The sequence below is a fragment of the Muscardinus avellanarius genome (genome assembly GCF_963383645.1).
Source record: "Muscardinus avellanarius genome assembly, chromosome: 3".
NCBI lineage: Eukaryota > Metazoa > Chordata > Mammalia > Rodentia > Gliridae > Muscardinus > Muscardinus avellanarius.
Window position 1 is genome coordinate 14,469,603 of NC_137788.1, and position 26,426 is coordinate 14,496,028.

Here is a 26,426-nt window from a genome sequence, read left to right on the forward strand (position 1 = left end):
GGTCCCTCAGAGACTGTACTGTGACCCGGGCGCCTGCTTCCCACGGGCTGATCAGGGCTTTAAGCACCCCAAAGGTGACTGGTCTCAGCTAATCCCGTGCCCGTGGCCAGCACCGTCACCTCCTGCCTGTGTGGCTCCACTCAGCTTCTGCCCTGCCTCCGTTTCTCCCTCCGTAAAGTGGCACCGATGGCAGTTCCCACCTCCTAAGCCGGTGTTCCTCTATGCATGTAGGTGTGCCCGGCGCAACTCCGCATAGCTCCTTGGAGATGGGGCAGCGGTCTGAGGCTCTGGCTGGGCCCAGATTCGAAGTGAGTTCATGGTGGGCCAGGACCCAGACCCACTCTGCAGAGAGACCTCCCCGCACCTGTCCAGCTGTGTCTTCCTGTCTACTGCCCCCTCCTGCCCTCCCTCGCTCTCCAGCAGCGGCCCTGCCCCACCCCCGCCCAGCTGTGGCCATTTCTCCACCACCTCTGCCAGTGGGGACAGGTGTCCAGCCACCCCAGGGAGGTCTGCTGAGGGCGGTGGCTGGCGGGAAGGCTGGAGGCAGAAGGGACTCCTGGCCCAGTGTCTGGGACTCGCTGGAGGCTTCAGGAGGGCTCACTCTTGTGCACCCGGCAGCCCCTCGCCCCACTGGGAGCATTTTGCTGGCAGGGTGCAGAGCAGAGCCTCCATCTCACCCTGGCCCAGCTAGGCGGCTCCCCACCCTCGTTCCCCTCACTGGGCCACTCTGGCCTCCTGGTGCTGCCCCTTAGCCCAGAACTTTCTCTTGCTCTCCACTGATGGGAAACCTACCCATCTCCTGCAAGCTCACTCTGCTTCCTTTTTCTCTTCCCTCCCCATTTTTTCTCCTCCTCCTCCTCCTCCTCCTCCTCTTCCTCTTCCTCCTCCTCCTCCTCCTCGTCCTCCTCCTCCTCCTTGTCCTCCTCCTCCTCCTCCTCCTGCTCCTCCTCCTCGCCCTCTTCCTCTAACCCCAGGATACCTTGACATCTCTCGACCTACCCACCTAACCCTCTTCCCTCTCCCCCAGGGCCCTGCCCCCACTCTACTTTCAGCCGCTCTTTTTCAGCCCCCTCCCTCTCCTCTTATCCACCCCCTGCTCTAATCTCTCGGCTCTCACCTTTCCTCCCCATCACCCCACCCCCTCCTCGCATCCCTGCGCTTCTTCCTGGGACCCGCGCTCTGGGGGGCTCTGCGGCGCAGGCAGGGGCGCGGGAACGAGGGGCGCAGGGACGAGGGACAGGGGCGCGGGACGGATCCGGAGCCGCCCCTCCCCTCGCGCTCTGCCGCCGCTGCAGCGCCTTTGATCCATGGCCCGAGGCCGCCTGACAGTGGAAAATGCGGGGAGACAAAACCACTCAGTCAAAGTGATTCCCAACAACTGTCTCCCCGAGATAAGGACGCGCTCGGGCTCGGCGGCCTGCTTAATTCCCGCGGCCCGGCCGGATCCCGGCGCAGGGAGCTGGCCGCCTGGACCTGCCTCTGCCGGCCGCTACCGGTGCCCAGGGACCCAGGCACCCAGACGCGGCGCACAGCCATCGCACCCTGGGGAGTGAGACCGAGGGACTCCTGGGCATGGCGGTGCTTAGTCCCCAAGCCCCATCCCCCCGGCCAAGCCTGCCGCCCCTAGAACATCTTCCCGCCCCCTCTCCTAGCCACTCTCTGGCCTCTTGACATCCCCTCCCCAGTCTGGGTGGCTCCTTCCACACCGGTGTCTCCCCAGGGTGGCAGTGTTGCCTCTGAACTTTCTGGATACTGTTTTCCTCCTAAAGCAAGCTCTCAGCTGTGTCCCCAGCACCGAGGCCCGCATACAGTAGGAGCCCAATAAACACCAACGGGCAGCATTAAACCCTCTCGAGCATCTATTCCAGCCCTGTCTGGTCCACAGAGGGCACAGGGGGGCTACTCCTGGCGCCTGGCCTCAAGAACCTTCCAGTTGGGCAAAAGACAGCCAGGAACCAGAAGCTTCCAGAGAGGAGGGGTGCTCACAATGCTGGGGAGAGACCCCCACCCTCTCCACCCAGGGAAACACCCGGGACGGAGAGAGCAGGGAGGCAGCTGCCCTGCCCAGGCCAGCAGGTTCCTGGAGCCCTGGCTTTGCCCCCTGACCACCGTCCTTGGCAGGGGCGATGCCCGTGGAGGTCAGAAAGGGGCTGGGGAGGAGAATGTGCTAAGGGAGGCCTGGGATGTTTAAGCTGCTAAACATCTAATTTCTCAGGTTCTGCCCTGAGAGCCCATTACAGGAGGTCTAGGGTGGGGCTAGGGAATCTGTATTTATTTATTTATTTATTTATTTGTACTGGGAATGGAACCTAGGGGCTTTCTATCCTTGGGCTACACTCTCAGACCTATTATATATTTTATTTGGAAACAGGGTCTCACTAAGTTGCCGAGAGCCTCACTCAGTAGCCGAGGCTGGCTTGGAACCTGCGCGATCCACCTGCCTCAGCCTCCCGAGCGCGGGGATTACAAGCGTGTGCTATCATGTCCGGCTTAGCCCTTTTTATTTATTTATTTATTTATTTTTTAAACAAGGTCTCACGAAGTTACCAAGGGTCTCACTCAGCTGCTGGGGCTAGCCTCAAACCTACAAGCCTCCTGTCTCAGCCTCCTAAGTTACTGGGATTACAGATATGCAGTGTGCCAAGGCATCCAGTGGGAGTCTGTATTTTAAAGGAGTCCTCAGGGATGGCTAGTCCCAGGCCTGGCATCTCTGAAACACCAGATACTTCTGCAAGCTTTTACTCTGGCAACCTTGCCCAGGGGAAGCTGGGGACCCGGAAAGACCTCTCTAGCCTCAGTGTACCCCCGGCACCTTGAGAACATCGGCACCTTGACCCCCTTTTCTCCAAAGGTCTCTCTCAGGCCATCTCAGAGCTGGGAGACACCCTAGAAATAGCTAACCGCTATGCCCTTTTACAGGGGGAGACATCACACTTCCAGTGCCTGGAGCCCCTCTTTTCTGAGGATGGGGGGGGGCGCAAAGGCCTTATTGTTTAAGAGAGCACATTTACCCAGGGAAATCAAATCTCCAACAGCCCGTGTAAGTGAGCCAACCCGGGAGACAGGAGACTCGGCTGAGGGTGTGGAAGACCCACCCTGCCCTGCTCCTGTCACTCCTCCTCCAGGGGGCTGCTGGGGCTGCAGGAGTGTGGGCCTCAGATCTCAGCCTCCCCCCAGCCCTAAGGACAAATGAATGCGGCCCTCTTGCCAGACCAGGGGTCTCTGACCAGCGGCATTTGAGGATTAAGGTCCCAGGAGGACCCCGGCAAGTGTCTTATCACAAAAGAGACACATCCAGGCTGAAATTGAGACATGATGCCCAGGGGCGGAAGTTCCCGGGCCTGGTTCCCAAGGGTTCCCGGCCCTTCCTGGCCATAGATAATGCCCTCTCCCACCCCCTAGCTCTCCAGCACCCCCGCCTGAGCCCCCAGGCTGTCGACCCCACCCTGAACTGCCCCTTTCCCCCTAGGTCTTTGGGGGTGACGCATCTGTCCCAGAGGGGTTCATACTGTGCTTTGACTAGCAGGGCTGCTGGTCCGGCGTCCTCACTGCAGGACGCAGTGGCCTCCCCGTGCGCTCGGATCCTCTCTTGCTCCGTTAGCTGTTTGATCCTCAGTGAGCGCTGAGGGCTGGGAATCCTCACGCCCAGTTTACAGACTCAGAAGTGAAACCCAAGGTCATCGGCAAGGGACAAGGTCAGAGCCCCAATTTCCGGTCTGCCCCCAAAATTAGATGCCCTCCTCCACACTGGGATGCCAGAACAGGAGGGAATGGACTAGGCCCATGCTGCTCCAGGTCGGGTCTATGCTTTAACAAGATCCCCAAGGATTTGCGTGCAGGGCTGGGATGGCCGCACCCCAGCTCTCAGATGCTCTGCAAGCCCCTGCAGCCACTCCAAGGGGACCACCCTGGACAGCAGAGGACAGAGAAAGGAAGGACCCCAGAGGGAACCCATAGCTCCTCAGAGGCCAAGAGGAAGTGGCAGGGGAGCATGGGAGGTGGGCTGCGGGCTCCTCCAGCCCCGAAGTCCCCCAGCCTGCTGACCACCAGCTGGACCAGCCTACGTGCCTGGACCCCTGGCAGCGCAGGCTCAGCGCCGGCACATCCAGCTTCTGGGCTGACTTGGGAGGTACCTCTGCAGGAGGCACGCAGGGTGATGGCAGAGAGGCATGAGGGAGTAGACAGGCAGGCAGGCAGACGGCCAGGTCCTGAGATGCCCAGGAGAGAAGGGAGCTGGTTCCAGACAGGTGCAGAGAAGTGTCGGGATGGGAGAGACAGGAAGAGCAACGGGGTTGGGGGGGGAGACAGTGAGAAAGAGGCACGCAGACAGGGCAGGGGCAGGGAAAGAGAAAGGGGAGGTCGGGGATGTGGGGGCAAGACACGGTGAAGGGCTGGGGACCGTGATGAGACGGAGGCACAGAGCAAGGGACCCTGGTTGCAGCCCCACCAGCCCCAGCCATGTGGCCTCTGGATCCCCCATCAACAGAAGCAGCAATAACAGAAGGTCCCTCCGGTCCCGACATGGTAACCTGCCTGACAGCTTCTCTCCAGGCTGCCTGCTCCCTCCCTCCGACCCTCCGTCCAGGGGTCCACCGTGGTGGGGAACTTTCCCCAGGTGGTGGGCCTGGACCCCAGATGCCCCAGCCTCCTGGTGTGGCTGGCCATGGGGCCCCTGAGCCCGGGGTGAGAAGTCCTGCCCTCTTGCCAAGTGTTTTCCTTTAGTTCCAGATGCCACCCTGACAGGTGCTCCTGTGATTAATGTCCCCAACCCTGAGCGGGGGACGGGCTCCTCCTCCCAAGCCAGAGCTGGCTGCTGGGTGGGCAGCACAGGGACCGAGCCTTCCAGATCCTCTCCTGGAGCTGCCCTCTTGCTGGGCCTCCCCTGGCCACCTCAGTTGACCGTAGGAGTGAGGAAAGTGGGCTGAGGCTTCCTCCAGGCCCGCAGTCCCCAAGCCTGCTGACCACCGGCTGGACCAGCCTTCGTGCCTGACCCTGGCAGGGCAGCTTCGGCCCTGGAACGCCCAGCTCCTGGGCTGAGTCCCCGGCCAAGACAGTCACCAATGGGGGTACACAACAGCATGGGCCCCGTAGATGATGCAGAGAGACCTCACAGTCGTTAGATCACACCCGGATATACCCAGCCGGGCTTCACAACTTGCACTTTGCAGCGCACTAAAGTGGGGGACCCTGGTTAGCTGGGAGTGGAGCCAGGATTCGGGGCCTTGGCCGGCTTGGCGGAATGCTGTCGGAGCTGGGACTGGTCAGGTTGAATCGGAAAGTATTAAGTTAGGAGCAGTGCTTACCAGCCGTGTGACCTTGGGCAGGTCGCTCGGTCCCTTGGTGCCTCAGTTTCGGGTGACAGTCCTCCCTGCTCTCTAGGGGTGTTGTGAGGAGTGTGATTAATGTGCCAAAATGCTTAGAACACAACCCGCCCCCCGATATCAGCATTAAAGAAATGTACAGTATTAAATAAATATTTAGCTAGGATTATGGATGGCTAACTCTGGGAGTGTGGCCAGCTCTCAGGGCCATAGAGAGGGGCTGTAATTGGAGCCGGGGGCCCGGGTTGGAGTTGGAAGGCTTGCCGTACAGGATGGGGTGGGGTCTCCAGTACAGGATGGGGTGGGGTCTCCATTCTGGGTCCTTTCTCTACCTTCCCCAAGCCCTTCCGTCTAACCCGCCTCCCCAGCCTGCAGCACCTGGGAGCCAAGGAGCCACTATCGCTCACATCTCTCCCGGGCCCCTGGGCCTGGAAGGCGACAGCATCTCTCCACCGCCTGTCCCAGCTCCCTTGTTTGTCTCCGAAGACGTCAATGGCCGTGGGCACTTTTTTTTTTTTTTTTTTTTGCTAATTTTGTAGCTGCCTTTATCAACTGGGGATTCACAGGCTCTTTATCCTCCATAAGTGGATTAGTCAGTGAGCTAAACAAGAAAGTGCGGGAGCGGGGCTGCTCCAGAGAAGATATTTGTTTCGTGAAGAATGGAGCTTGCGTTCCCCGCTCTGTGCAGGGGAGACGGCGGGGCGGAGGAGTAGCTGCAAGGGCCATCTGCGCGCTCTGCCAGGGCCCCTGAGCCCAAACTGCGGGAACTTTCTCCAATGGAAGCATTGGAGGGGGGGCGAGGTCCTTCCGGGAACGGGCTTGAAACCCTGGGTTAGATGAGGTGCGCAGGTGCACTGGGCTTTTCATGAGGTGCATGGCCTCTCTGAGCTGTGCTCCTCCCCCTCTTCCAGCCACCTCTCCACCTTTCTCTGCACCTTTTGGTTTCTTTACTCCCTCTCTGACCCCTCCGCGGGCCTCCTGCCCAGTACTGCAAATCCCGGTGTGGATAAGAAGGGCCTCTCTTCCTTCAGACTACATAGTCCAGTCGAACAAAACCAAACCGACGGATGAACAGTCCCCCAAACACAGGGGCAAGAGGTGCATCGGCTTAGAGGCCCAGAATGTTCCCAAGGTGCCTCCTGGGCCTCCATGTTCTCTGAGGAATGGCTTTCGGGTGCCCGCGGGGTTTCTCAAACTTCTCTTCCCGTCACCCCCGATGATGGGGGAGTGTGCTCCCCTTGCGGCCCCCGGGGTGGGTAGGGCGCCTCGCGGAGTTTCCTGTATTATCTGTAAAATGAGTGTGACGTCTCCATTCCGGCTGGCCGAAAATGTGCCACGTCAGCATGGAGCTGTCCACATTTGGCTTGTGACGTTTGCCCGACTCGTGCTGGCCAGCCGGGTGTTGGATGCTGGGGCTGAGGGGGGTCGTGAAGATGACTGAGATTTCTGGAGTCTCGGTAACCAAGATGCATAGACAGAAACAGAGGCCGCGGCGGCAGGAGGACCTGGGCCGTGGGGCGTGGAGGCGGGCTCTTTGGAGGTCAAGGTCAGGAGGCAGCCGAGGGGCCCAGGATAGAGTTCAGGGCACAGATGTGGACTTCAGAGGTATCTCTCTGCAGAGACCTGGGGATGGAGAAAGGTGGGCAGAGTGGGAAGAGAAAGAGAGGCCGGGAGGACGGAGGCGTCATCTAGATGGTCTCCCTGAAACTGGCCACGGATGCGGAGGGAGGAAGGGACCCAAATGGCCCTCCTTTCCCTTCTCTCTCTTTAATCTGAGCAGCCAGGATCCCGAGGTCCCTGCACTGTGCTGCAGCAGGAATCTGGTTGAGGGGGGGGGGGGCGCTGAAGTAAGAGGGGAAGACAGGAGGGCACCCGCTCCAGAGGGTCCTCAGCTGGTCCTTAGCCGCGCCTGTCCTCCGCGCCGCCTCCAGCTGAGCGTGATTTTGCTATTTATTTACATGTAATTATTGCTATGAGGTGCAGATATTAACGCTGTCAAGAGCAATTTGCTCTGACATTTTTCACTCGCTCGGTGCCCTCTCCGCTCTCGCTGGGGTCCAGGGCTCTCCCGGCTTCACCGCTGTGCACTCGGTGGCCGGGCCTGGGAACCACCCAGCCGGCAAGTCAGTGCGCGCGCGGGCTCCTCTGCAAACTCATTAAGCTTCGAAATTGAATTTGGTCCGGGAGAGGGCCGGCTGGGCCCCCGCACTGCTGGCCTCCTTCTGCCTCCTCTGCCTTCCATGGATAAAACTGGGCCGGGGCTGAGAAAGTGGGGCGCAGGGAGCTGCCGCAGCTGATCAGGGCATGGAAGGGCATCAGGAAGCCACAATGGGTACGGCCGGGTACGGGGGCTGGCATGGGAGCCCAGAACCTCTCCACCCCGTGACCTGGTCACTCCACAGGAAAACTAGGCAGCCCTACTTTGAAGGGACGTTGTTGCAATTGACAGCTGTCTGCACTTATCAAAGAGACTTCCCTAGATGGGCATGGTGGTGCACACTTGTAATCCCAGCATTGGGGAGGCTGAGACAGGAGGATCGTGGTTCATGGACAGCCTCAGCTACTTAGTGAGGCCCTCTGCAACTCAGTGAGACCCGGTTTCAAATTAAAGAATAAAAAACAGGGCTGGGGGTGCAGCTCAGAGGTCGAATCCCCCTGAGTGATCCCCAGTAACGCAAAAGAAAAAAATGGAGCTGTGGCTTTTTGTTACACTGTATGTCATGGGTTTAAGATGGCCTGGGGCTGGCCCTTCTCTAGGCTTATCTGAAGGTGTCCACAGGAGCCTCCACAGAGCCACCCAGGCACGTGGCCATTGCAGGGGGCACCCATAGGCGGAAGATGCGCCCCAATTTCAGCAATGATAGAATGTATTTCTTCGAGCCAGGCATGGTGGCACATACTTGAAATCTCAGTATTTGAGAGGCTGAGACAGGAGGATCACAGGTTCGAGGCCAGCCTCAACAACTTAGGGAGACCCTGTTTCAAAATAAAAAATAAAATAGGGCGGGCGTGGTGGCACACGCTTGTAATCCCCGCGCTTGGGAGGCGGAAACAGGAGGATCGCGCAGGTTCGAAGCCAGCCTCTCTGGCTTGAGAGACCCTGTTTCCAAATAAAAATAGTTTAAAGAATAGGTCTAGGAGTGTAGCCCAGAGGTAGAAGGGTTTCCAGGAACCCCAGTACCACCAAAAAAAAAAAAAAATAGGGCTGGGGGTATAGCTCAGAGGTCCAAAACCTCTGGGTTCAATTCTCAATCACACACACACACACACACACACACACACACACACACACTTATTTGAACTGGAGTCCGGCTGGTATCGCAGAGAGGAGTTGCTAGTCCTGCTGCCTGCACACAGTAGGTGCTTAATAACCAGAGGCTGTGATCATGTTTTCTTGTGAGCCTGCCAATTCCAGGGGACAGTTTTAGAAAAGGATGCGGAGGCCTGACCATTCATCCATTTACTGCAGGACTCCGTCCTGGGAGCAGGCAGCAGGCCGGGCTATCACAGCCAGGAGCCTTTAACGCACTGTGATATGTGCCAGCTTGTCTGCCCAGGTACTAACGAGGCCTTCCTGCCACCGCTCAGCCCCTGCCACGGTCAATCTTCATCTCTGGCGCTGACGGAGGGGACCGCCCCCCAGGCCTGGGGGGGGGGCAGGGCCCAGCTCCCCTCCTCCCTCCCTCCGGCCTCCCCCCTTTCAGCTCGGCCAATTAGGCCCCTGACACCTGGAGCCGCTGACAAACTGTTTCTGTCACTAGCTCTGTCTTTCATTAGGGCTGAGGAGGGGGAGAGGAAGGAAGGGGAGGGAGACGGGATCTTTCATGCTTAGTAAGGCCAGATACATTAATTACAAAACGGCCATTTGCCGCGTGAAAGTGTGTTAATTAAATTTATGCAATCATTATCTTTAAATAGTCCTATCTTTCCCAGCGATCAGCCCCTTCCTTCCCCAGCCCCGTCACCGCTCGTGCAGAGCCGCTCTAATCCCCCTGCCTCCGTTTATCAGAGATGGTCTCTGAGTCCCTCTGCTCCACACCAGCTCCGGGGCCCTCCGGGCTGGGACCCGGGGACCCACCCTGCCGCACAGAGACACCTCGAGACGCGGGCCAGCCAACGGACCTGCCCGGGGAGGCGCAGCCAACACCGCCATCTAGTATTCCTGGATGTGTCGAGATGTTTCCAGGTCTTTTATTAGGAGGATAACATATCTTGTCTACCAAATAGTGTGTGTGTGCATGTGTGAGTGTGTGTGTGTGTGTGTGTGTGTGTGTGTGTGTGTGTGTGTGTGTGTCTGGCTTCTTGGGCAAGTGGGAAGCCATCTGTCCATCCCCCACCCGACTCAGCACCAGACAGGCTTTAGCTAAAAGCTGTGAGGATCCCTGGGGTGGGGAGGAGGCTTTTTGGAGTCCTTTGTGTTGGAGGGAGGCTGTGAGCATTCCACAAGATGTCTCGATCTGTTTTTATCCAACCCACTCTATCCCAGACCCTGTGTGATAAAAAGATAAACTCGAGCCGGGCGTGGCGGCACGTGCTTGGAATCCCAGCATTCTGGAGTCTGAGACCGGAGGCTCGTGGTTCGTGGACAGCCTCAGCTACTTAGTGAGGCCCTCCGCAACCCAGTGAGACCCTGTTTCACAATAATTAAAAAACAGGGCAGGGGGTGTAGCTCAGAGGTCGAATGCCCCTGGGTTCCATTTCCAGTCCCGCAAAAATATAAAATAAAATAAAATAAAGTCATTCCTTTCTTCGTGGATTTACTCAGAATGTGTCTTTTGGACGCCTACTATGTGCCAGCCACTAGGAATAAGACACCAAGTGTGCACCCAGGCAGTTCCTGGCCAAATCCAGGGGTGCATGGCCATAGGAGAAGGTGAGGTGTTTGTGTTGGAGAGTTGTGTGTGCAGGTGGACATACGTGAGGCTCTTTACCTGTGTGCAGCAGTGCTCAGGGCCAGGGGCAGCCTGTGCAGGCAGGGGGTGGGCAGCGGTGTGCAGAGAGGTGCCTCTGGGTTGGGCTGCACCCGGAGCTCACTGCCCCTTGGGGCGTAGCCTTCAGCATGGCTCCCTCCACTCCAGGGGCCTCTTACCAGTCTGCCCTGGTGCTGCCGCTGCAGATTCACGAATTGTACCCCTCCCACCCCACCCCGCTCTCCTCGGGAGTCTGGCGGGTTAGGCAGAATTGGAGAGAGGCCCACCAGGGCGGACAGTGGGGAGCCCCGCCCTGTCGGAGACATGCAGTCCTTACACTTGCACAGACTCGTGCACACGTATGTGTGAGCGCACACACATATATGCAGCGCTCACGTATGTGCACGTAATACTCCCCTGTGCACACAGTAATACTGTCTCGCACACAGATACACATGTCCCATACCCATACATACACAGAGCCCGCGTGCATTCGTGAGTATGATAGCTGTACCGACATTGTACACATGCTCACTGTTAACATGCACACAGACTCACACGTGTGTGCACACTGAGTTAATGAGCTCTCTGTGGTAAAGGAGACCTCGGGTGCAGGGCGGAGATGGGGCAGGGAGTTAGGGGTCAAGCGCTCTTGCCCCAGGCCTGCCACTGGCCGCTTGGGTAACTCTAGGTAAGCCCCTGGGCCTCAGTGTCCTCATCTGCACAATAAAGGAACAGGGCTTCTCAGAGTAGTTATGGGGCTCAAAGAGCGACCCTGCAGCAGCCAGGCTCAGGAAGGCCCGCGAGGAGCCGTGGAGCCGGGGGTGACAGTGGGGGCAGGGGGGGCAGGGGAGGGGCTGCAAGTGAGAGGCGGTGGGGCTGGGGGAGGGGCAGAGGGCCCAGGCGCTCGGCAGAGCCGCCTCTGAAGGGGGCGGGGCCAGGAGACCTGAAGGAAATCTTGTTTGGAAGCTCCACGTCAGCACCCGAAGCCCATTACTGCTGTCCACAGGGGGGCAGGGAGGGGGGCAGATCCTCTTAGCAGAGAACTGAGAGGTAGAGGGGCAGCGGTGGCCGCCGCCTGGGTGGGTGATTTCTCGCTTGCACTAATCCCAATGTGGAGCTGCGGACAGGCAGGGGACCAGGAGCATGAGTGTGTGTGTGTGTGTGTGTGTGTGTGTGTGTGTGTCCTGTGTGGCTAGACAAGGCACATGCACACAGGCAGGTGTGGAGTTGTGAGGCCGTGGAGTGGAGCATGTGCGGGTCTGATCACCCCTGCGGGGCACTTGGGTGGCGTGTGGACCCGCCGTGTGCACCTGCCGTGTGCACACACAGCTTCCTACGCGCGTCATTCTTGTGTGTTTCCGCCGGCCTGCCTGCACAGGCTGCACGTGTTCCTGCCGGAGTGTCGGTGCGTTTCCTGTGCACCCCTCGTCTTTGCCACGCACGCTGTCCAACTTTGTATGTTTAGCAGTGATAGTGACGATTTTAGCGGTGGGTCCATCGCGGCTGTCCCCTAGAATCACCTGGGGACCTTTAATAATATCCTGACGCCCCAGGCCCTCGGTGATCGGTGATCGCAATGGACAGCCCAGCCGGCGAGCAGCCACTGGTGGGCAGGCAGTGCGGCCCCGTCCCTCTTGCCCTGCCCTCAGCCTGCCCCGAGATGGACTCCAGGCCTCTCGCCCTTAGGAACCGGGGCAGCTGTGACCTGGGCTCGCTACGTCACCCTCAGCCTGGACACGGTTCTTGGTCCATCGAGATAGGGCCGTGCCATTCAAACATCGCATTCCAGGCCAGGCATGGTGGTGCACGCTTGTAATCCCCACGCTTGGGAGGCTGAGACAGGAGGATCGCACGGGTTCAAGGCCAGCCTCAGCTACTGAGTGAGGCTCTCAGCAACTTAGTGAGACCCTGTTTCCAAATAAAATATAAAATGGGTCTGGGAGTATAGCCCGGAGGTAGAAAAGCCCCTGGGTTCCACCCCCCGTACCACACACACACACACACACACACACACACACACACACAAATCAGATTCCATTCCTAGTAGACCGCGCCCTGATAGTGGGACTCTCGCCCCCCCAGGTGTCCCGGCACCCCTGCTCATAGATGCCAAGGGTGAGTGGCCAGGATGGCGAACCCGGCTAGAGCTGGATCTGAGGCTTGAAGAGGGTCCTTGGGGAGCCAAGCCTGGGGGCAGGAGGGGTGTGTGACCCTGCGGGTCCCTCCTCCTCTGATCCTCCCGCCCGCAGCCCCTCCAGGTTGCCTCCCGACTCTGGGAGTTGTATTAGGTGTCTAGGCACATATGTGTGCGTGTGGGCTTGGATTTGATGAGCTGATCAAAAATAGTTGTGCTGAGGTAAAGGGCTGTCATGGCTGTTCCTTGGGGATTCCACTGGGCAGGAGGCGTTTTGAGTTGGCCCTCCTCCTGGCCCCCGTGTGTGTCCCGCGCGGCGTGGCGTGAGCTGGTGTGTGCAGCGTGCACGTGTTAGAGGTCTGGGGGTCAGAGGCCTCACTAGACTGAGGCTGGGGACTCACAGAGTGGCCACCCGGCTGGCGCCCTTTGATGTCACCCACAGGGGAGCACCCACAGGCCGGAGTGTGTGGGGGGGAGGACTTGTCAGAGTGATCTGTGTTGCTCCCTCTCTTGCATGCACCCCGCTTCTGGGTGGGGGAAGCACTGTTCCAAGAACACTGTTTTCTCCAGAAGGTACGTCCTAGGGGACAGGCCTCTGGGGACAGAGGTACAAAGGATAGGTCCCAGGCGGCAAGGAGTGAAGGAAGACCAGTGGGGGAGAGGAGAGCCCCGTATGAAGCCCCAGCTGAAGCCCTCTGTGTGCACTGCCCCGCAGTCCTGGCAGCAGAGAGGCGGTTGCGGTCATGGCCGCTGCCTTGGTCCAGATGAGCAGACTGGGGCCCGGAAGGTTAAGAAATCACCCAGGGTCGGCAGGTGTGGTGGCACAGGCCTGTAATCCCAGAACTCGGGAGACCGAGACAGGAGGATCGCAGGTTCAAGGCCAGCCTCAGCTACTTCATGAGGCCTTCTGCAACTTAGTGAGACCCTGTTTCAAAATAAAGAATAAAAATTAGGGCTGGGGGTGTAGCTCAGAGGTAGAACGCCCCTGGGTTCCGTCCCAAATACCGCAATAAATAAATTAATTAATTAAATTTTTTAAAAGGGCTGGGAGTGTAGCTCAGTGGTAGAATATACCTGAGTTCAATTCCTAGTACCAAAAAAAAGGAAAGAAAGAAAAAAAGAAAGGAAGAAAGAAAGAAAGAAAGAAAGAAAGAAAGAAAGAAAGAAAGAAAGAAAGAAAGAAAAAATATTCTGACCCCTAGACTGCAGAAGAACCCTCACCCAGGCCTGGCTGGCCAGGACTCTCGTGGACGCTCCGCCCCTTCGGTCCACCTCTGGCAGTGCAGAGGTGGGGCTTCCTGCCCAGAAACTGATCCCAAGGCCCCCCATCTGATGGAGGCCCAGTCCCCTCTGCAGTCTCAGCCCCCCTCCCCGCACCTCTCTCTCCCTCTGCCCTGCTGTGCCCCCCCCCCAGACCTGCGTGGAGCGGGGACGCTGGCGCCGGCCCTCGTAATTGCAGCAGCCTCCCCAAGCCGCTCGGTTATCACAGAGGGTGCAGACCTCGCAGCTCAGCCTCCTAGGTCCCAGGCCCTCGGGCCAGCTCAGGAACGGAGGGAATTAATTACATTTTCCCAGCCCCTTCTTTTAAAGTAGGGGAGCTAGCCGGCTGGCGAGTCAGGCCGGGGAGGGGGTGCAAGCAGAGGCTGTGGAAGGGGGGCCCCACCCCTGAAACCAGCAGACAGGAGCGGGGTGAGGCTAGCCCCTTATTGACTTAGTCGGGTCCAGGCTGGGAGAGGAAGGGGCTGGGGGCCGGGTGGGGGCCGGGCGGTGGGGGAGGCGGAGGGAGGGAGAGGAAGGGATGGCTGTCAGTCAGCCTGATGGACAGCCCTGAGATTTGCCTCCAGATAAAACCTTACAGATGTGGAGGTCGGTATTGATTTTGAGTTAGTAACGGTAACAGGGCAAGAAGTAATACATTAGTGAACGCAAGGTCACCGGGCAAAGGTAGACCCACCGGGCGGGCGAGAGGCGAGGCATTCTTGACGGGGGTGGATGACCGCACCGGGACAGGACTTCCTCAAGTTCAAAAGTTTGCAGGCCCCGGACCTCAGCCAGGCCCCTCCAAGATGCGTCCTCCTGCTTCTGCAGCGGTGAGAGAGGGACTCACGGAAGTCCCCAGTGAGCCAGGGGCCAGGAGAGGCCGGGGGGGGGGGGGGGTCACGGTGGGCCTCGCAGAGCCACCGGGCTCCGCGCAGCTTGTGGTGAAGGGAGGGCGGGTTGCACCGGGTCCTGGAGACCCAGCTGCAAACCCCAGCTCTGCTGCTCTCAGGCGGTGTGGCCACAGGTGGGCCCTTTTAACATCCCCGTGTCTCGATTGCCCCATCTGCAGAGTGGGGGGAATAACACGCCTCTGCGTAAGGAGCCGCTAAAGAGACCCAGGCCCGACCCAGGCCCAGGGTCCTCTCGGTACGCCCTCCTCCCCTACTTGGCTGGGTCCTGTCCCTTCCCTACAGACTGCTCTGTCTGAAAATGGGGCTGGCTGAAATGGAAGCCCTTTGATCCGTGGGGCCTCCGGGGACTCTGGGAGAGACTGCAGCCATGGCACCCCCCATTCACACCTACCCCAGATGTGGATTTGATTTGATGTTCCAGGCAAATCCCATTGAGCAAATCCCATTACAGGCAAAGCTCCCTGGGCCCAAGCTGTTTCTGAGCTGTCTGTTAACGGCCAGGGTCCAAGGCCTTCTGCGCCACCAGGCGCCACACAGACCCCTCTGACAAAGAACTGCAGGAGGCCTCCCAGCTGCCAGGAGGGTTTTTTAAACTAATATTGACCTTCTTGCTATTTCTTAAACCTGCTAGGTGTGTTCCCACCCCAGGGCCTTTGCACGTGCAGATGCCTCTGCCTGAAAAGCTCTTTGGGAAGTCTTCCCAGAGCTGGCTCTTTTTGCCCTTGCTGGATATCCTCTCTTGGGGGGGGGCTTGTTTGATACGCTTCCCCGCCCCCACTGTGCCCCCTTATTTTTCCTCCATGGCGGTGTTAGAATCATGTTATATATCTGTTTACTTGTTTGCTTTTGGCTTCCTTCACTAGACTGACAGCCCTAGCAGGGCCTGGGAGTTCCGGGAGTGTCTGAATTTGCCTGCACGAGGCCCTGGGTTCCAGCCCCAGCCGCCACGGTCCGCAAGGGCTACGCTCACGCTCCCAGAGCTTTGCTGGGCTGCCTGTGTGCCACAGGCTGGCGCCAGGCCCCCAGGGGCTGCACAGATGGGTGAGCCAGCATCCCGCCCTCAGAGAGGGCGCCCTGTCCCCACAGTGGAGCCTGGCTCAGGAGGGAAGCCTGCGTAAATATTTGCTGAGTAAATAAATGAAGGAAGGGAAACGATATCGGGCTTTGGTGCCCTGAGATGTAAGGTACAAGGCTAGAAAGGGGGAGGAGGGTTGGGACCGGCAGGTGGAGAGATCAGATCATCAGAAGCCTTCGCTGAGGGGGGTACTTAGGAGCCACTGATAGTTCTTGAGTGATGTGGTCAGATTCGGTGGCAGTTTTGGAGAGATCTCTGTCTTACCTGATGAGGACTGGGCTGGTGCCAGCCCGGGATGTTCCGAAGCGCCCTTCTCCTTCTACCACCTCCTCATTTCTCCTGTCCGTGTGTGTGAGGTGAGGGAGGCTGATTCTTGTTTATCTCTCTCCATGTTTTGTTTTGTTTTTTCTTCTTTTTGGTAGTGATGATCGAGCCCAGACATATTCTACCTCCAACCTATACCTAACCCTATTTTATTTTACAGCAGGGTCTTGCTAAGTTGCTGAGACTTGTGTGGAACCTGCAGTCCTCCAGTCTCAGCCTCCCAAGTTCTGGGATTATAGGCTCACACCACCACACCCAGCTTTGCTTACTTACTGATTTGTTTGTTTATTTTTCAAGGCTGGGATGGAACCTGGGGCCTTTCGAATGCTGGGAAAGTGTTCTACCACTGGGCTACACACCCAGCCCCAAACGACTTTTTTTTTCTTTTTTTTTTTTTTTTTGGAGGTCTGTGTGTGGAGCCCAGGGGTGTTCGACCTCTGAGCTACACTCCTGCCCTATTTTTTTTTATTCTTTATTTTGAAACAGGGTCTCACTGAGTTGCAAAGGGCCTCACTAAGTAGCTGAGGCTGTCTGCGAACCGCGATCCTCCAGTCTCAGCCTCCCAAATGCTGGGATTACAAGCGTGCGCCACCACGCCTGGCTCATTACTTTCCAATTTTTAAACAATTTTGGGGTTTTTTGGTGCTAGTCATGGCACATCCTCTACCACTGAACTGATATACCAGCCCTGCTGATTTCTTAATTTAGAAAGGTATTCTAGATCAAGAACCTAACAGACAACCTAGAAAAGAATGGGGTCCCCTGACCCCTGGGGCAGTGAGTTAGCTCTGGAATCCACTCCACCAACAGCAAATCCCTCGGGCTGAGGGATCCCATCTTGACAGAAGGCCGTGAACGTACCCCAACACCCAGATGTCCTTACACCCCAACACACCAGCACCCCACTGAGGACCCTGCCACGACACAGAAGGATTTCGGGAGACCGCAGCCCCTGCAAGGGGGAGCTCCCTCAAGCTCCCTCCCCAGGACACTTTCACTCTTGCAAATCCAGAGACAGGCGGGTCTGTGCCGTCCCAAGTGGGCTCCAAGCCAGTCCACCCACCTACATCCCAGCAGCTTCAGTGGAGACCGGCAGGAGCAGCCAGTGGGCGTCCCAGCAGCAGCCCCAGCTCCCTCCGGAGGCCGGAGGAGGGAGAGGGAGGTGAAGGGAGGATGTGGGAGGAGGCAGGGAAGAGCAGGGTCGTAGGTTCAGGGCCAGGAGGAGGGCTGCCAGGAAGCCGCAGGAATGGTTCCCTGGGCTCCACACGGAGCCCGGAGCCCGTGTCTTCCTCCACCCACCCTCAACATCCCCTCTCCCCCGGGACTTAGAGACGTACTAGGGGACTTAGGGACGCCCCCCCAGGGTGCACAGCTCATTGGTGGAGGAGCCCTGTCTGTCCTGGATCTTGGCCACGCCCACACACAAATCCTACAAGCTCACGCATGCAGGATGGCCGATGGCCCCAGCGCCACAGCCTGCGCTCTAAAAGGGTCGCTGGGGGACAAGGCTGTGTGCCTGAGGGGCTGTCATGTGAGCCTGGAGCTGTCCACACCTGGCTTCTTGGCCGCCCTCCCAGAAGGGGCAGGCAGCATCCCAGGCTAGCAGAGTCCTGAGCCCTGCGGGTCAGTCCATGGGCCCTGTCCCTCCCCTGGCCTGCTGGGGACACTGTGCTCTCAGCCTCTAGGGATACCCCCCTGGGCTTCCTCCCTCCCTCCTGGAGTACTCCTGGCAGGGGCCACTGTCCCCAGAAGCTGGCCATGCTGCTGGGCACCCTCCCTCTGCTCCCTCGGTCAAGCCCCTCTTAGCACCACTGACTCAGGACCAGACCAGACCTTTCCCCTACCCAGGGCAGGAACCAGGGCTCTCTCTCTATAGTTTGATTCTCTAGGGCCCTCAGCTTGGGCCAGAGTCACCATCAGTGCCCGTTTGCTGATTGAATAAGTAAACACCCCGACACCCCCAACATCTGATCCTTTAAGTCAAGCTTCTCAAGACTAGCCCCACTGTGTCAGGGGCAGAGTGCCAGCTTGGAAGGGCAGCCCCGGTTTCCTGAATCAGGGCAGGGAGGGAGGAGGGTGATGGGCACAGATATGGGGACAGAAGGGCTGCCAGAATCAAGAAGGGGCGCCCAGGAAGATATTCAAAAACACTGGCTGCCAGGCCCAGGAGCACACACCGCAAACCCGCTGCTCCGGAGACTGAGACGGAAGAGTCTTAAGTTCAAGGCTAGCCCGCACAAGTTGGTGAGATCCTGTTTCAAAATAGAAGTAAAAAAGGGCTGGGGGTGTAGCTCAGTGGTAGAGTGCCTCTGGTTTCAATCTCAGCACCACAAAAAAATAAATACATGAAGAAAAGCCTTTGGCCACTGGGTATGGTAGCGCAGGCCTGTAATCCTAGTATTTGGGAAGCCGGGAAAGGAGGATCATGGGTTTGAAACCAGCCTCAGAAATTTAGTGAGACCTTCAGCTATTTAGCAAAAATTTAAAAATTTTAAATTAAATATAAAATAAAAAATAAATTAAATATAAATATAAAATTAAAAATTAAAAGAGCTGGGAGTGTAGCTCAGAGGTAGAATGCCCCAAAGTTCAACTCCCAGTACAAAACCCAGTACAAAAGCCTTTGGCTGTGAACTTTCTGGCAAGATAGGGGCAGGAGCTGGTTGTGGAATAAGCCTGGCACAGGAGAGATAGCCAAACAGGATCCTGCTCTGGTATGTGTAGAAGGAAGCGTCTTCCCAGCCTGCCGGGAAGCACAGTTCCATACCTAGGAGGGAGGCCGTCATCGAAGGCCTTTCATCCATTCACTGGTTCATCCAGCAGACAGGCCCAGGGCGACGCCCAGTGCTCTCTGCGGAGGGAGCCTGCGGGGTCAGGGCTTGGGCCAGACAACACTAAGCTCCAGTGACCATCGCAGGCCCGAGGGCGGGCCCGACAGGTAAACAGAGGAGCCGGACGCTGCAGAGGATGCCCAGAGACCCCGAGGGAGCAACTCCAGCCGCGGCCCGCGGCCGTCCAGGGCCAGCTGGGCGGGCGTGGTGGTCCGCGCTCACCCCCTGCCGTCTCTCCCACAGGTGATGAGTATTCTGAGCAACCCCAGCGCGGTGCCTCCCCAGCCGCAGGCCGACTTCTCCATCTCCCCGCTGCACGGAGGCCTGGACTCTGCCTCCTCCATCTCCGCCAGCTGCAGCCAGCGGGCCGACTCCATCAAGCCGGGAGACAGCCTGCCCACCTCCCAGGCCTACTGCCCGCCCACCTACAGCACCACCGGCTACAGCGTGGACCCCGTGGCTGGCTACCAGTACGGCCAGTACGGCCAGAGTGAGTGCCCCCGCGCCAAGGGCCCCTGGGCGTTTATAGATCTGCAGGGTGGTGGTGGGGTATGCACGGCCGTTGCACAGGCGGGGAAATCGAGGTCTAGAAAGAAGGTGGGGCTGATCTAAGACGATTCTGAGCTTGGCATCAAACCCACGTCACCATCTAGCCAGGCACCTGCTGGCTTGGACTCCTCTAAAAATGTAATAGAAGCCATAAATGTCACTTAGCATTTCCCACAGCTGCAGTGTGTGTGTGTGTGTGTGTGTGTGTGTGTGTGTGTGTGTGTGTGTGTGTGTTATTGGGGCGTTTCACCTCTGAACTGTACACCTCCAGCCCTTTTGTTGTTGTTTTGAGACAGTCTGACTGGGCTGCAGAGTCTTACTGCTTGCTGAGCCTGAGCTCCTCCTGTCTCCGCTTCCCATTCCCGGGATTACACAGGCGCACCACCCTGCCCACCTAACATCGGCACTTTGGAACACTAAGAAGTGGTGGGCTTATTTTTACTAATGCGTTTTATTTAACCCAATATGTCAAAAATGATCATCTCAACATGTAAATCCACATAACATGACTCATTTTTATATTTATTTATTTATTTGGCACTGATGATTGAGCCTAGGGACCTTCTACCTCTGAGCTACAGCCCCAGCCCTGTCTTATTTTGAAACAGGGTTTCACTGTTAGTAACGGAGGACCTCACTAAGTCCCTGAAGCTGGCCTTGAACTTGCGATCCTCCTGTCTCATCCTCCCAAGTACTGAGATTACAAGTGTGCACCACTCTGCCCAGCTCCATATAAAATTATTAACGAATAATTTTACATTCTCCCTTTCATACTAGGACATCCAGCATCTGTTCTACCCTGACAACCCATTTTAACTCGGACCCTAAGTTTTCATCAAAAATACTCAATCATAATTAAAGCTTATAAAGTTTACCATGAGGAAGTAGGTTTGCATACCCAAGTTTTCCAAATAGACTTACATGGCTTCCAACCATAAAATGACAAATTGAAGATGGCTTTGAAATGTATTCATTAAAAAAAAAATCTTTCTTTCTTTCTTTCTTTCTTTCTTTCTTTCTTTCTTTCTTTCTTTCTTTCTTTCTTTCTTTTTGCGGTACTGGGAATGAAACCCAGGGCAGTCTACCTCCGAGCTACACCCTATTTTTTATTCTTTATTTGAAACAGGGTGGCACTGAGTTGCAAAGGGCCTCACTAAGCAGCTGAGGCTGTCCGCAAACCACGATCCTCCGGTCTCAGCCTCCTAAATGCTGGGATTACAAGGTGGGCCACCATGCCCGGATCCTGCTGGCTTTTGAAATTTAAATAAGAAACTGAACAAACACCTGAAATTCACTCCTGGTTGTCCTGCGTGTGACCGGTGGTGAGCTGGCCACCCCATGGGACCCTGCCCCCGCTGCCCCGTGGAGGAAGGGTAACTGCGATGGTCTCACGTGTCCACCCAGCTGCCATTCCTTCCACGGGGAGAGCAGCCCCAGACCAAAGGCTGGGAAAGGCGGGCCTGGCCATGGCCTCTGGCCACCTCACAGGCCTGTGGAGGGCAGCCCCAGATGGGACTGGAGGGCAGAGGTCACCGCTTCCCCTCCTCCCTCCAGCCCTACCTCCCGGCAAAGGCCTCACCTGCTGGCGTCAAGCTAATCAGAAGGGGGCACAGGGAGAGGCCAGGCCCCCAGCCCGGGGCGCCTTCCCGCTGGCCTGGCCTCTCTCACCTCAGCTTCCTGCACCCTCCTCCCGGCCTTGGCCGCCACTGCTTAATGAGGGCCAGCTGTGTGGGCCTTGACCTCCCAGCTGGCTCCTGAGCCTTCCCGTGCACGTGTGTGCGTGCATGTGTGTGTGTGTGTGTGTGTGCGTGTGTGTGTGTGAGAGAGGAGGGTGAACATGAATGGGTGCATCACGCATGTTACTGGCCTCCTTCGCGTCTGCGCATGCGTGGTATGCCTGTGCAGTGTCCTATATCCATGCAGTGCACACATCTTTGTGGCTAGGTGAGTTACCTGCACGTGTGTAAATGTGGGCTTATGTGCACATAACTTTTCACACCTGTGCTTATAAATGACCATATTGTGTCCACCTGGCACGCATATGAGTTGGTGTACATGACAGACATGGGCGTAAATCCACGCGAGCATATGTGGCAGTAACATGTTTCAGTGTGCATCAGGCGTGCTGTGTGGTCGAGCGTGCCTGTGGATGTGCTTGTGTGGGCATCTGTGTGCCAAGGTCATGTGACATGTCCCATGAGCACTCGTGCACAGACGTGTGCGCGTGTGCAGATGGCTAAGCCTGTACGTAATGAGTAGAGCTGTACGTACATTCAGGTGTGCACGCGTGCTTGAGTGTATCTGTGTGTGTTTGGGCGTGTACATGGGGTGCACAGGTGGTGTGCCTGTGTGCACAACTATGTGCATGTGTGCCTGCCTCTGAGAGGGTGCGGACCAGGCGTGTCTCCAGAGGGGCCCGGGTGACCCCTGACCCAGCACATGTTCCCGCGTGGAGCGGGACACACATGCTCTTGATAAAGATTTGAGGGCGGCCCGAGGCTGGCGTTAGTCACACCCGCAGCCCCTGCCCTGCTCCAGGGGCGCCTGCCCAATTCGGAAATAGAATTAACCCCAAAGTCAGCGTGGGGTGGTGGGGGAGGGGGATCAAAAGGAAGGGGCCCAGGAGGCGAGAAAGGAGAGGCCTTCCTTCGCTAGGACGGAGAGGCCCTCCCCCACCGCCTCCCTCCCCCTTCTCCTCTGGGCCACCTTCTGCAGCCCGGGCCCAAGGGCATCCCAGTACGACCGCCCCCTGCTGCCCCTCAGTGTGGGCGCTAAGTTTTGCCCTCTGGGAAGTGAGGCCAGGCTTAGACTCCGTCCTCAGTACCCCTACTGCACCATCCTCCTCCTTCGACATTCTGCCACGTTCCTAGTTCACGGCCGGCCCCACGTGGGCTACTGAATAGGTCGTGTCCTGGGTCCCAGCCTCGCCCTGCATGAGGCCCGGGTGAGGCCCCGGCTCGCAGCTGCCCTGCGCCCGAGTCTAGTGGTCACAGGGTGAAAGGCACGCTTCTCATCCACACGCTTCTCAAGGTCACCTGGCCCGGCTTGCAGATGCCAAAACCAGGCTCAGAAGGGCGAGGCAACTTCCCCAGAGCCCCACGCGGGAAGGGGCACGTTCAGTCGCCCGACTTCAGCCGCGGATCTGTGTCAAACACTCAGCAAGGACACGTGCATGTCGCAGCTCCACGTGTGTGAACAGATGTGCACACACACAGACTTGAGTGTGAGCGTCACTGATGTGTGCCTAGACACTGACTGAAGCCATAAGCACGCGCCCTGTTTGTGCACAGAAGGCTATGTGACTATATTGAGCACCTACTACGGGGCCTGGCGTCCCATCCGCTTAGCCACCCTGTGCGATGGGCACGGTTGTTCCCGTTGCGCAGGTGAGGACATGGTACCCAGAGAGGTTTTTGCCCAAGGTCACCCAGCAGTAGATATCCAAGCATTAGAACCATGTCCACACCTGTCCCTGGGGGGCCATTTCCGGTCCCCATGGAACGTACACGTGGGTCAGACTTCCTCAGTGGAGTCACTGCCGTCCGTGGGCCTCCCTCTGTCCCAGTGACACCCTCCCACCTTCTTTCCTTGCTCCAGCCATGTCCGTCCATCTGTCTGTCTTCCCTGTCCCTAGAGGGGCTGGGGGCAGGGGCCAGGCATGGGGCGTGCGGAAGATTAATATGGCCCTGGTGTTCCCAGAGGCCGGGCCATACTAATGATGGGGCTGATAGAACGCAGAAGTGTGAAAAGAATTTTAATAGATCTGACAAGTCTAATAAGAATTTGTGTCTAGAAGGGTCCTCCTCTGGGGCTGCCGCTGACGACAGGCTGATGGCTGAGATTTGTTTACTGGTTGGCATCGCCACCCCGTCTCCTGCCAACTCCTGATTAATCTAATTTGAGACGTTTAGAGCCCAGGCACAGGCACGAGGCAGAGGAGGGGAGCCATGGAGAGACGGAGGCACGGGGAGCGCCTTGACAGAGGCTCTAATAAGAAATGTCACAGCCCTGCCCTCCCGGCCCCTGGCTCCACCCCAGGCTCCTCGCAGGCTGGGCGCCCTTGAAGTCGGCCGGGTCATCAGTAAAGTTTGGCTTCCCTGTGATTCTTTGGCTACTGCCTCAGGGCCTGGGCAAGTTCCTACTGTGTGCTGGGCCATGGGCTGACAACCAGAGAGGCGTAAGAGGGGACACGCAGAGTGGGAGGCAGGAGCGGAGCCAGTGCGATCTCCTCTGCGTCACACGCTGCAGGACTCTGGACCAGCAGTTGTCCGGAGCCTCAGTTTCCACATCAAATGGGAGCAATCAGACCTAAAGCAGAGGAATGTTGGGAAAACTCAATGAGGGCTAAGGGGGGTGGTTCAGTGGTAGAGAGAGCACTTGGCCTTGTATACATGAGGCCTTGGGTTCCATCCCCAGTACTGCAAAAAAAAAAAAAAAAAGAGAGAGAGAGAATTAAATGGGATAATGTCCACCTAGCACGTAGTAGGTGCTAAATGAAGGCTAATTTGAAGTCAGGTTTCTCAGCCACGCCCACAGGAATGGCTAGAGAGGTCTGTGACTCATACGCTGCTGGGTTGAAATGGGACCCATGCAGGGCCCGGGTGGAGACTGCCCCACGCGCTCGCGAGTGCGGCGGGTGATTCTGCACAGGCTGCCCGTGACGCCCCTCAGGAGCTGGCACCTGACCGCCGGGGTTGGAAGCCAGGCGTCAGGACTTAGGAGCTGTGTGGCCTTGTGAGTTTCTCTGGCCCTGGTTCCATGATCTGGGAACTGGAGATGCTCCCAGTAGCAGCCTCGTAGGGTTAGTGTGTGAATTCAGTGACCTATGAGCTGAGAGCGAGCTCTCTGCAGCTGCCAGCTCCGCCTCCTGACCAGTGCCCACCAGAGATGTAGGGTCTTCCCACAGCTGGTGGGGGGAAGGTGGCCGGGCAAGCCTGGCCATTGCTGCCTCTCTCTACCAGCTGCGAGTCAGGATAAGTGACTGCAGGGAAAGGCTGGTAGCACCTGGGGCCAGACACAGCCCTGGCTGGCCATCTCTATGAGCCTTCTCCTTTAACCCCCAGCGTAACTCCGTGCTGCTGATATCCCAGGACGCTGAGGCTGGGGCGGGGGTGAGGTGGTGTGCCGCAAGCCACAAGCTTAAAGTTGGCAGGTGCGGGATTTGAACGTAGGTCGTTGGAACTATGGGGCAGGGCAGCCTCCGGTGGCTGGATTATTGGTGTCGCTCAGCTGGCCTGGCCCTCAGACCATGTCCATGGCTCCTGACCCCACCCTCCTGCTCTAGGCTTGAGGCTCCAACCTTGGAAGCACGCAGAGTGTGACAGCGTCCCCTGGTGGGCAGGTGGCAGAGCCGGTGTCGGGCCAGGCCTCCTGGCTTCCCTGTGCCTCTGGACCCTGGAGGTCCCAGGGTTTCTGTTGGCCACAGCTGTGAATCCTGGCTCGGGAGGGACTGCCTCCGTGTCTCAGGAGGCCCTGGCCATGTGCTGGTCAGATCGCTTGGTCAGGGCCGATTTCGGCTGTAGCCTCAATTAGTACAGTCAAGACAGACCCCTGCATGCAGGACAATGGTTTTTGCCGCACGTAGACATGGATACGTGTACCTGGCTCAGGCGGCGCTCACCCCGACACAGTGCCCGTGTGTACACAGGCATTTCCTCTATTTACCAACTCTCAAAGGTGTGCACGACTCACATATGCACAAACATACCTGTATTACTCTCCTGTGAGCACATGCACAACCCCATTTCTGCTTCATCGAGATTCTTGGTGCCACTGTCCAGACAGAGTGCGCGCACACACACACACACACCCACACGCATGCACCTGTGCATTACTCCCACACACACCCCTTGGACACTCACCTGTCTCCTCTGGTCTCAGCTCCCTGCTTGTCAGGGTCCGGGCTCCTCCTGCACAGACCTCTCGGCTCACCTACAAAAGCTGCTTCGGCTTCATGCAAGGGTACTTGACTTCGCCTACGAGCTAGGTCCAGAGCAGGCAGAAAGACTCGCTCCCATGATTACCTGGGCTCAGCAGGACTCACTGGCCATCTCCAGTAGCCAGGATGTGTTGAGAGCTTGTTGGAAGAGGGGTTTATTCTTCACCTGACACTGTGGGTATCCTTCTCTGCTTCCCTATAGAACCTACAGGAGAGCTATGGAAATTAAATAGATTTTAAATAAATATTTGCTTGATGATTGGAGGAGAGGTAAAAGAGCTTCATGAAGGGATGTATGTATGTATGGATGGATGTATGTATGGATGGATGTATGGATGGATGGATGGACAGATAAATGCACAGAAGGATGGATGGGTGGATGGATGGATGGATGGATGGATGGATGGATGGATGGATGGACGGACGGATGGATACATGCACAGAAGGATGGATGGGTGGATGGATGGATGGGTGGATGGATGGATGGATACATACACAGAAGGATGGATGGGTGGACGGATGGATGGGAGAGAAGGAAGGAAGGACAATGGATGGATGTAGGGTAAATGGATATAGGTAAATGGGAAAATAGAGTAAAAGATCCTCAGTGACCAGGAGTTTCTCTCTCCTTTTTTCAGCTGCTGTTGATTACCTGGCCAAGAACGTGAGCCTGTCCACACAGCGTCGCATGAAGCTGGGGGAACACTCCGCGGTGCTGGGACTCCTGCCCGTGGAAACTGGCCAGGCCTACTAGGGCCCCTGGGGCGACTTGCCCCGGCCAAGCCCAGCCCAACCCTTCCTGACCCCTGAGCCTCCCGCCTCAGTCCCCTCATCCCCCTGGGGCCACAAGGAGGCCGGGACGGGAGCCCATCTCCTCACAGCCGGCCCTCTGGAGATGTCCAGCCAGTCTGTCCCTCCCCTGTGGTTAGGGACCCGGAGCGTCCCCTGGAGCCCGCCCCCACTCCCCAGGAGGGTTTCTGGCCAGCCTGCGGTGTCTCTTCCGCTCAGATCTGTTGCCTCTGTGTCACCTCAGTATGGAGATCGAGGCTCACCCTGAACAGAGCACCTCAGTGCCCAAGGAGGACAGTGCCTGAGATGCAGTCCTGGAGCCCCTGGCCCCGAGTCCCAGGGCACCCTGGCCAGAGGGACAAGCGAAGCTCACAGCCGCTC

The 26,426-nt window shown here is 57.6% G+C and overlaps 1 protein-coding gene across 2 annotated transcripts in view; it reads left to right on the top strand.

Moving 5' to 3' along the window:
* The window catches only part of PAX7 (paired box 7), a gene marked incomplete at both ends in the record, with an annotated part of 107,158 nt that extends 81,148 nt beyond the window's left edge, over positions 1–26,010 (top strand). For both annotated transcript variants that reach the window (XM_080690823.1, XM_080690824.1), the window contains 2 exons: positions 19,013–19,259; positions 25,895–26,010. In XM_080690823.1, coding sequence (XP_080546949.1) covers positions 19,013–19,259; positions 25,895–26,010 — 363 coding nt within the window. The remainder of the gene's footprint in view (positions 1–19,012; positions 19,260–25,894) is intronic.
* Positions 26,011–26,426: the final 416 nt, after the last annotated feature.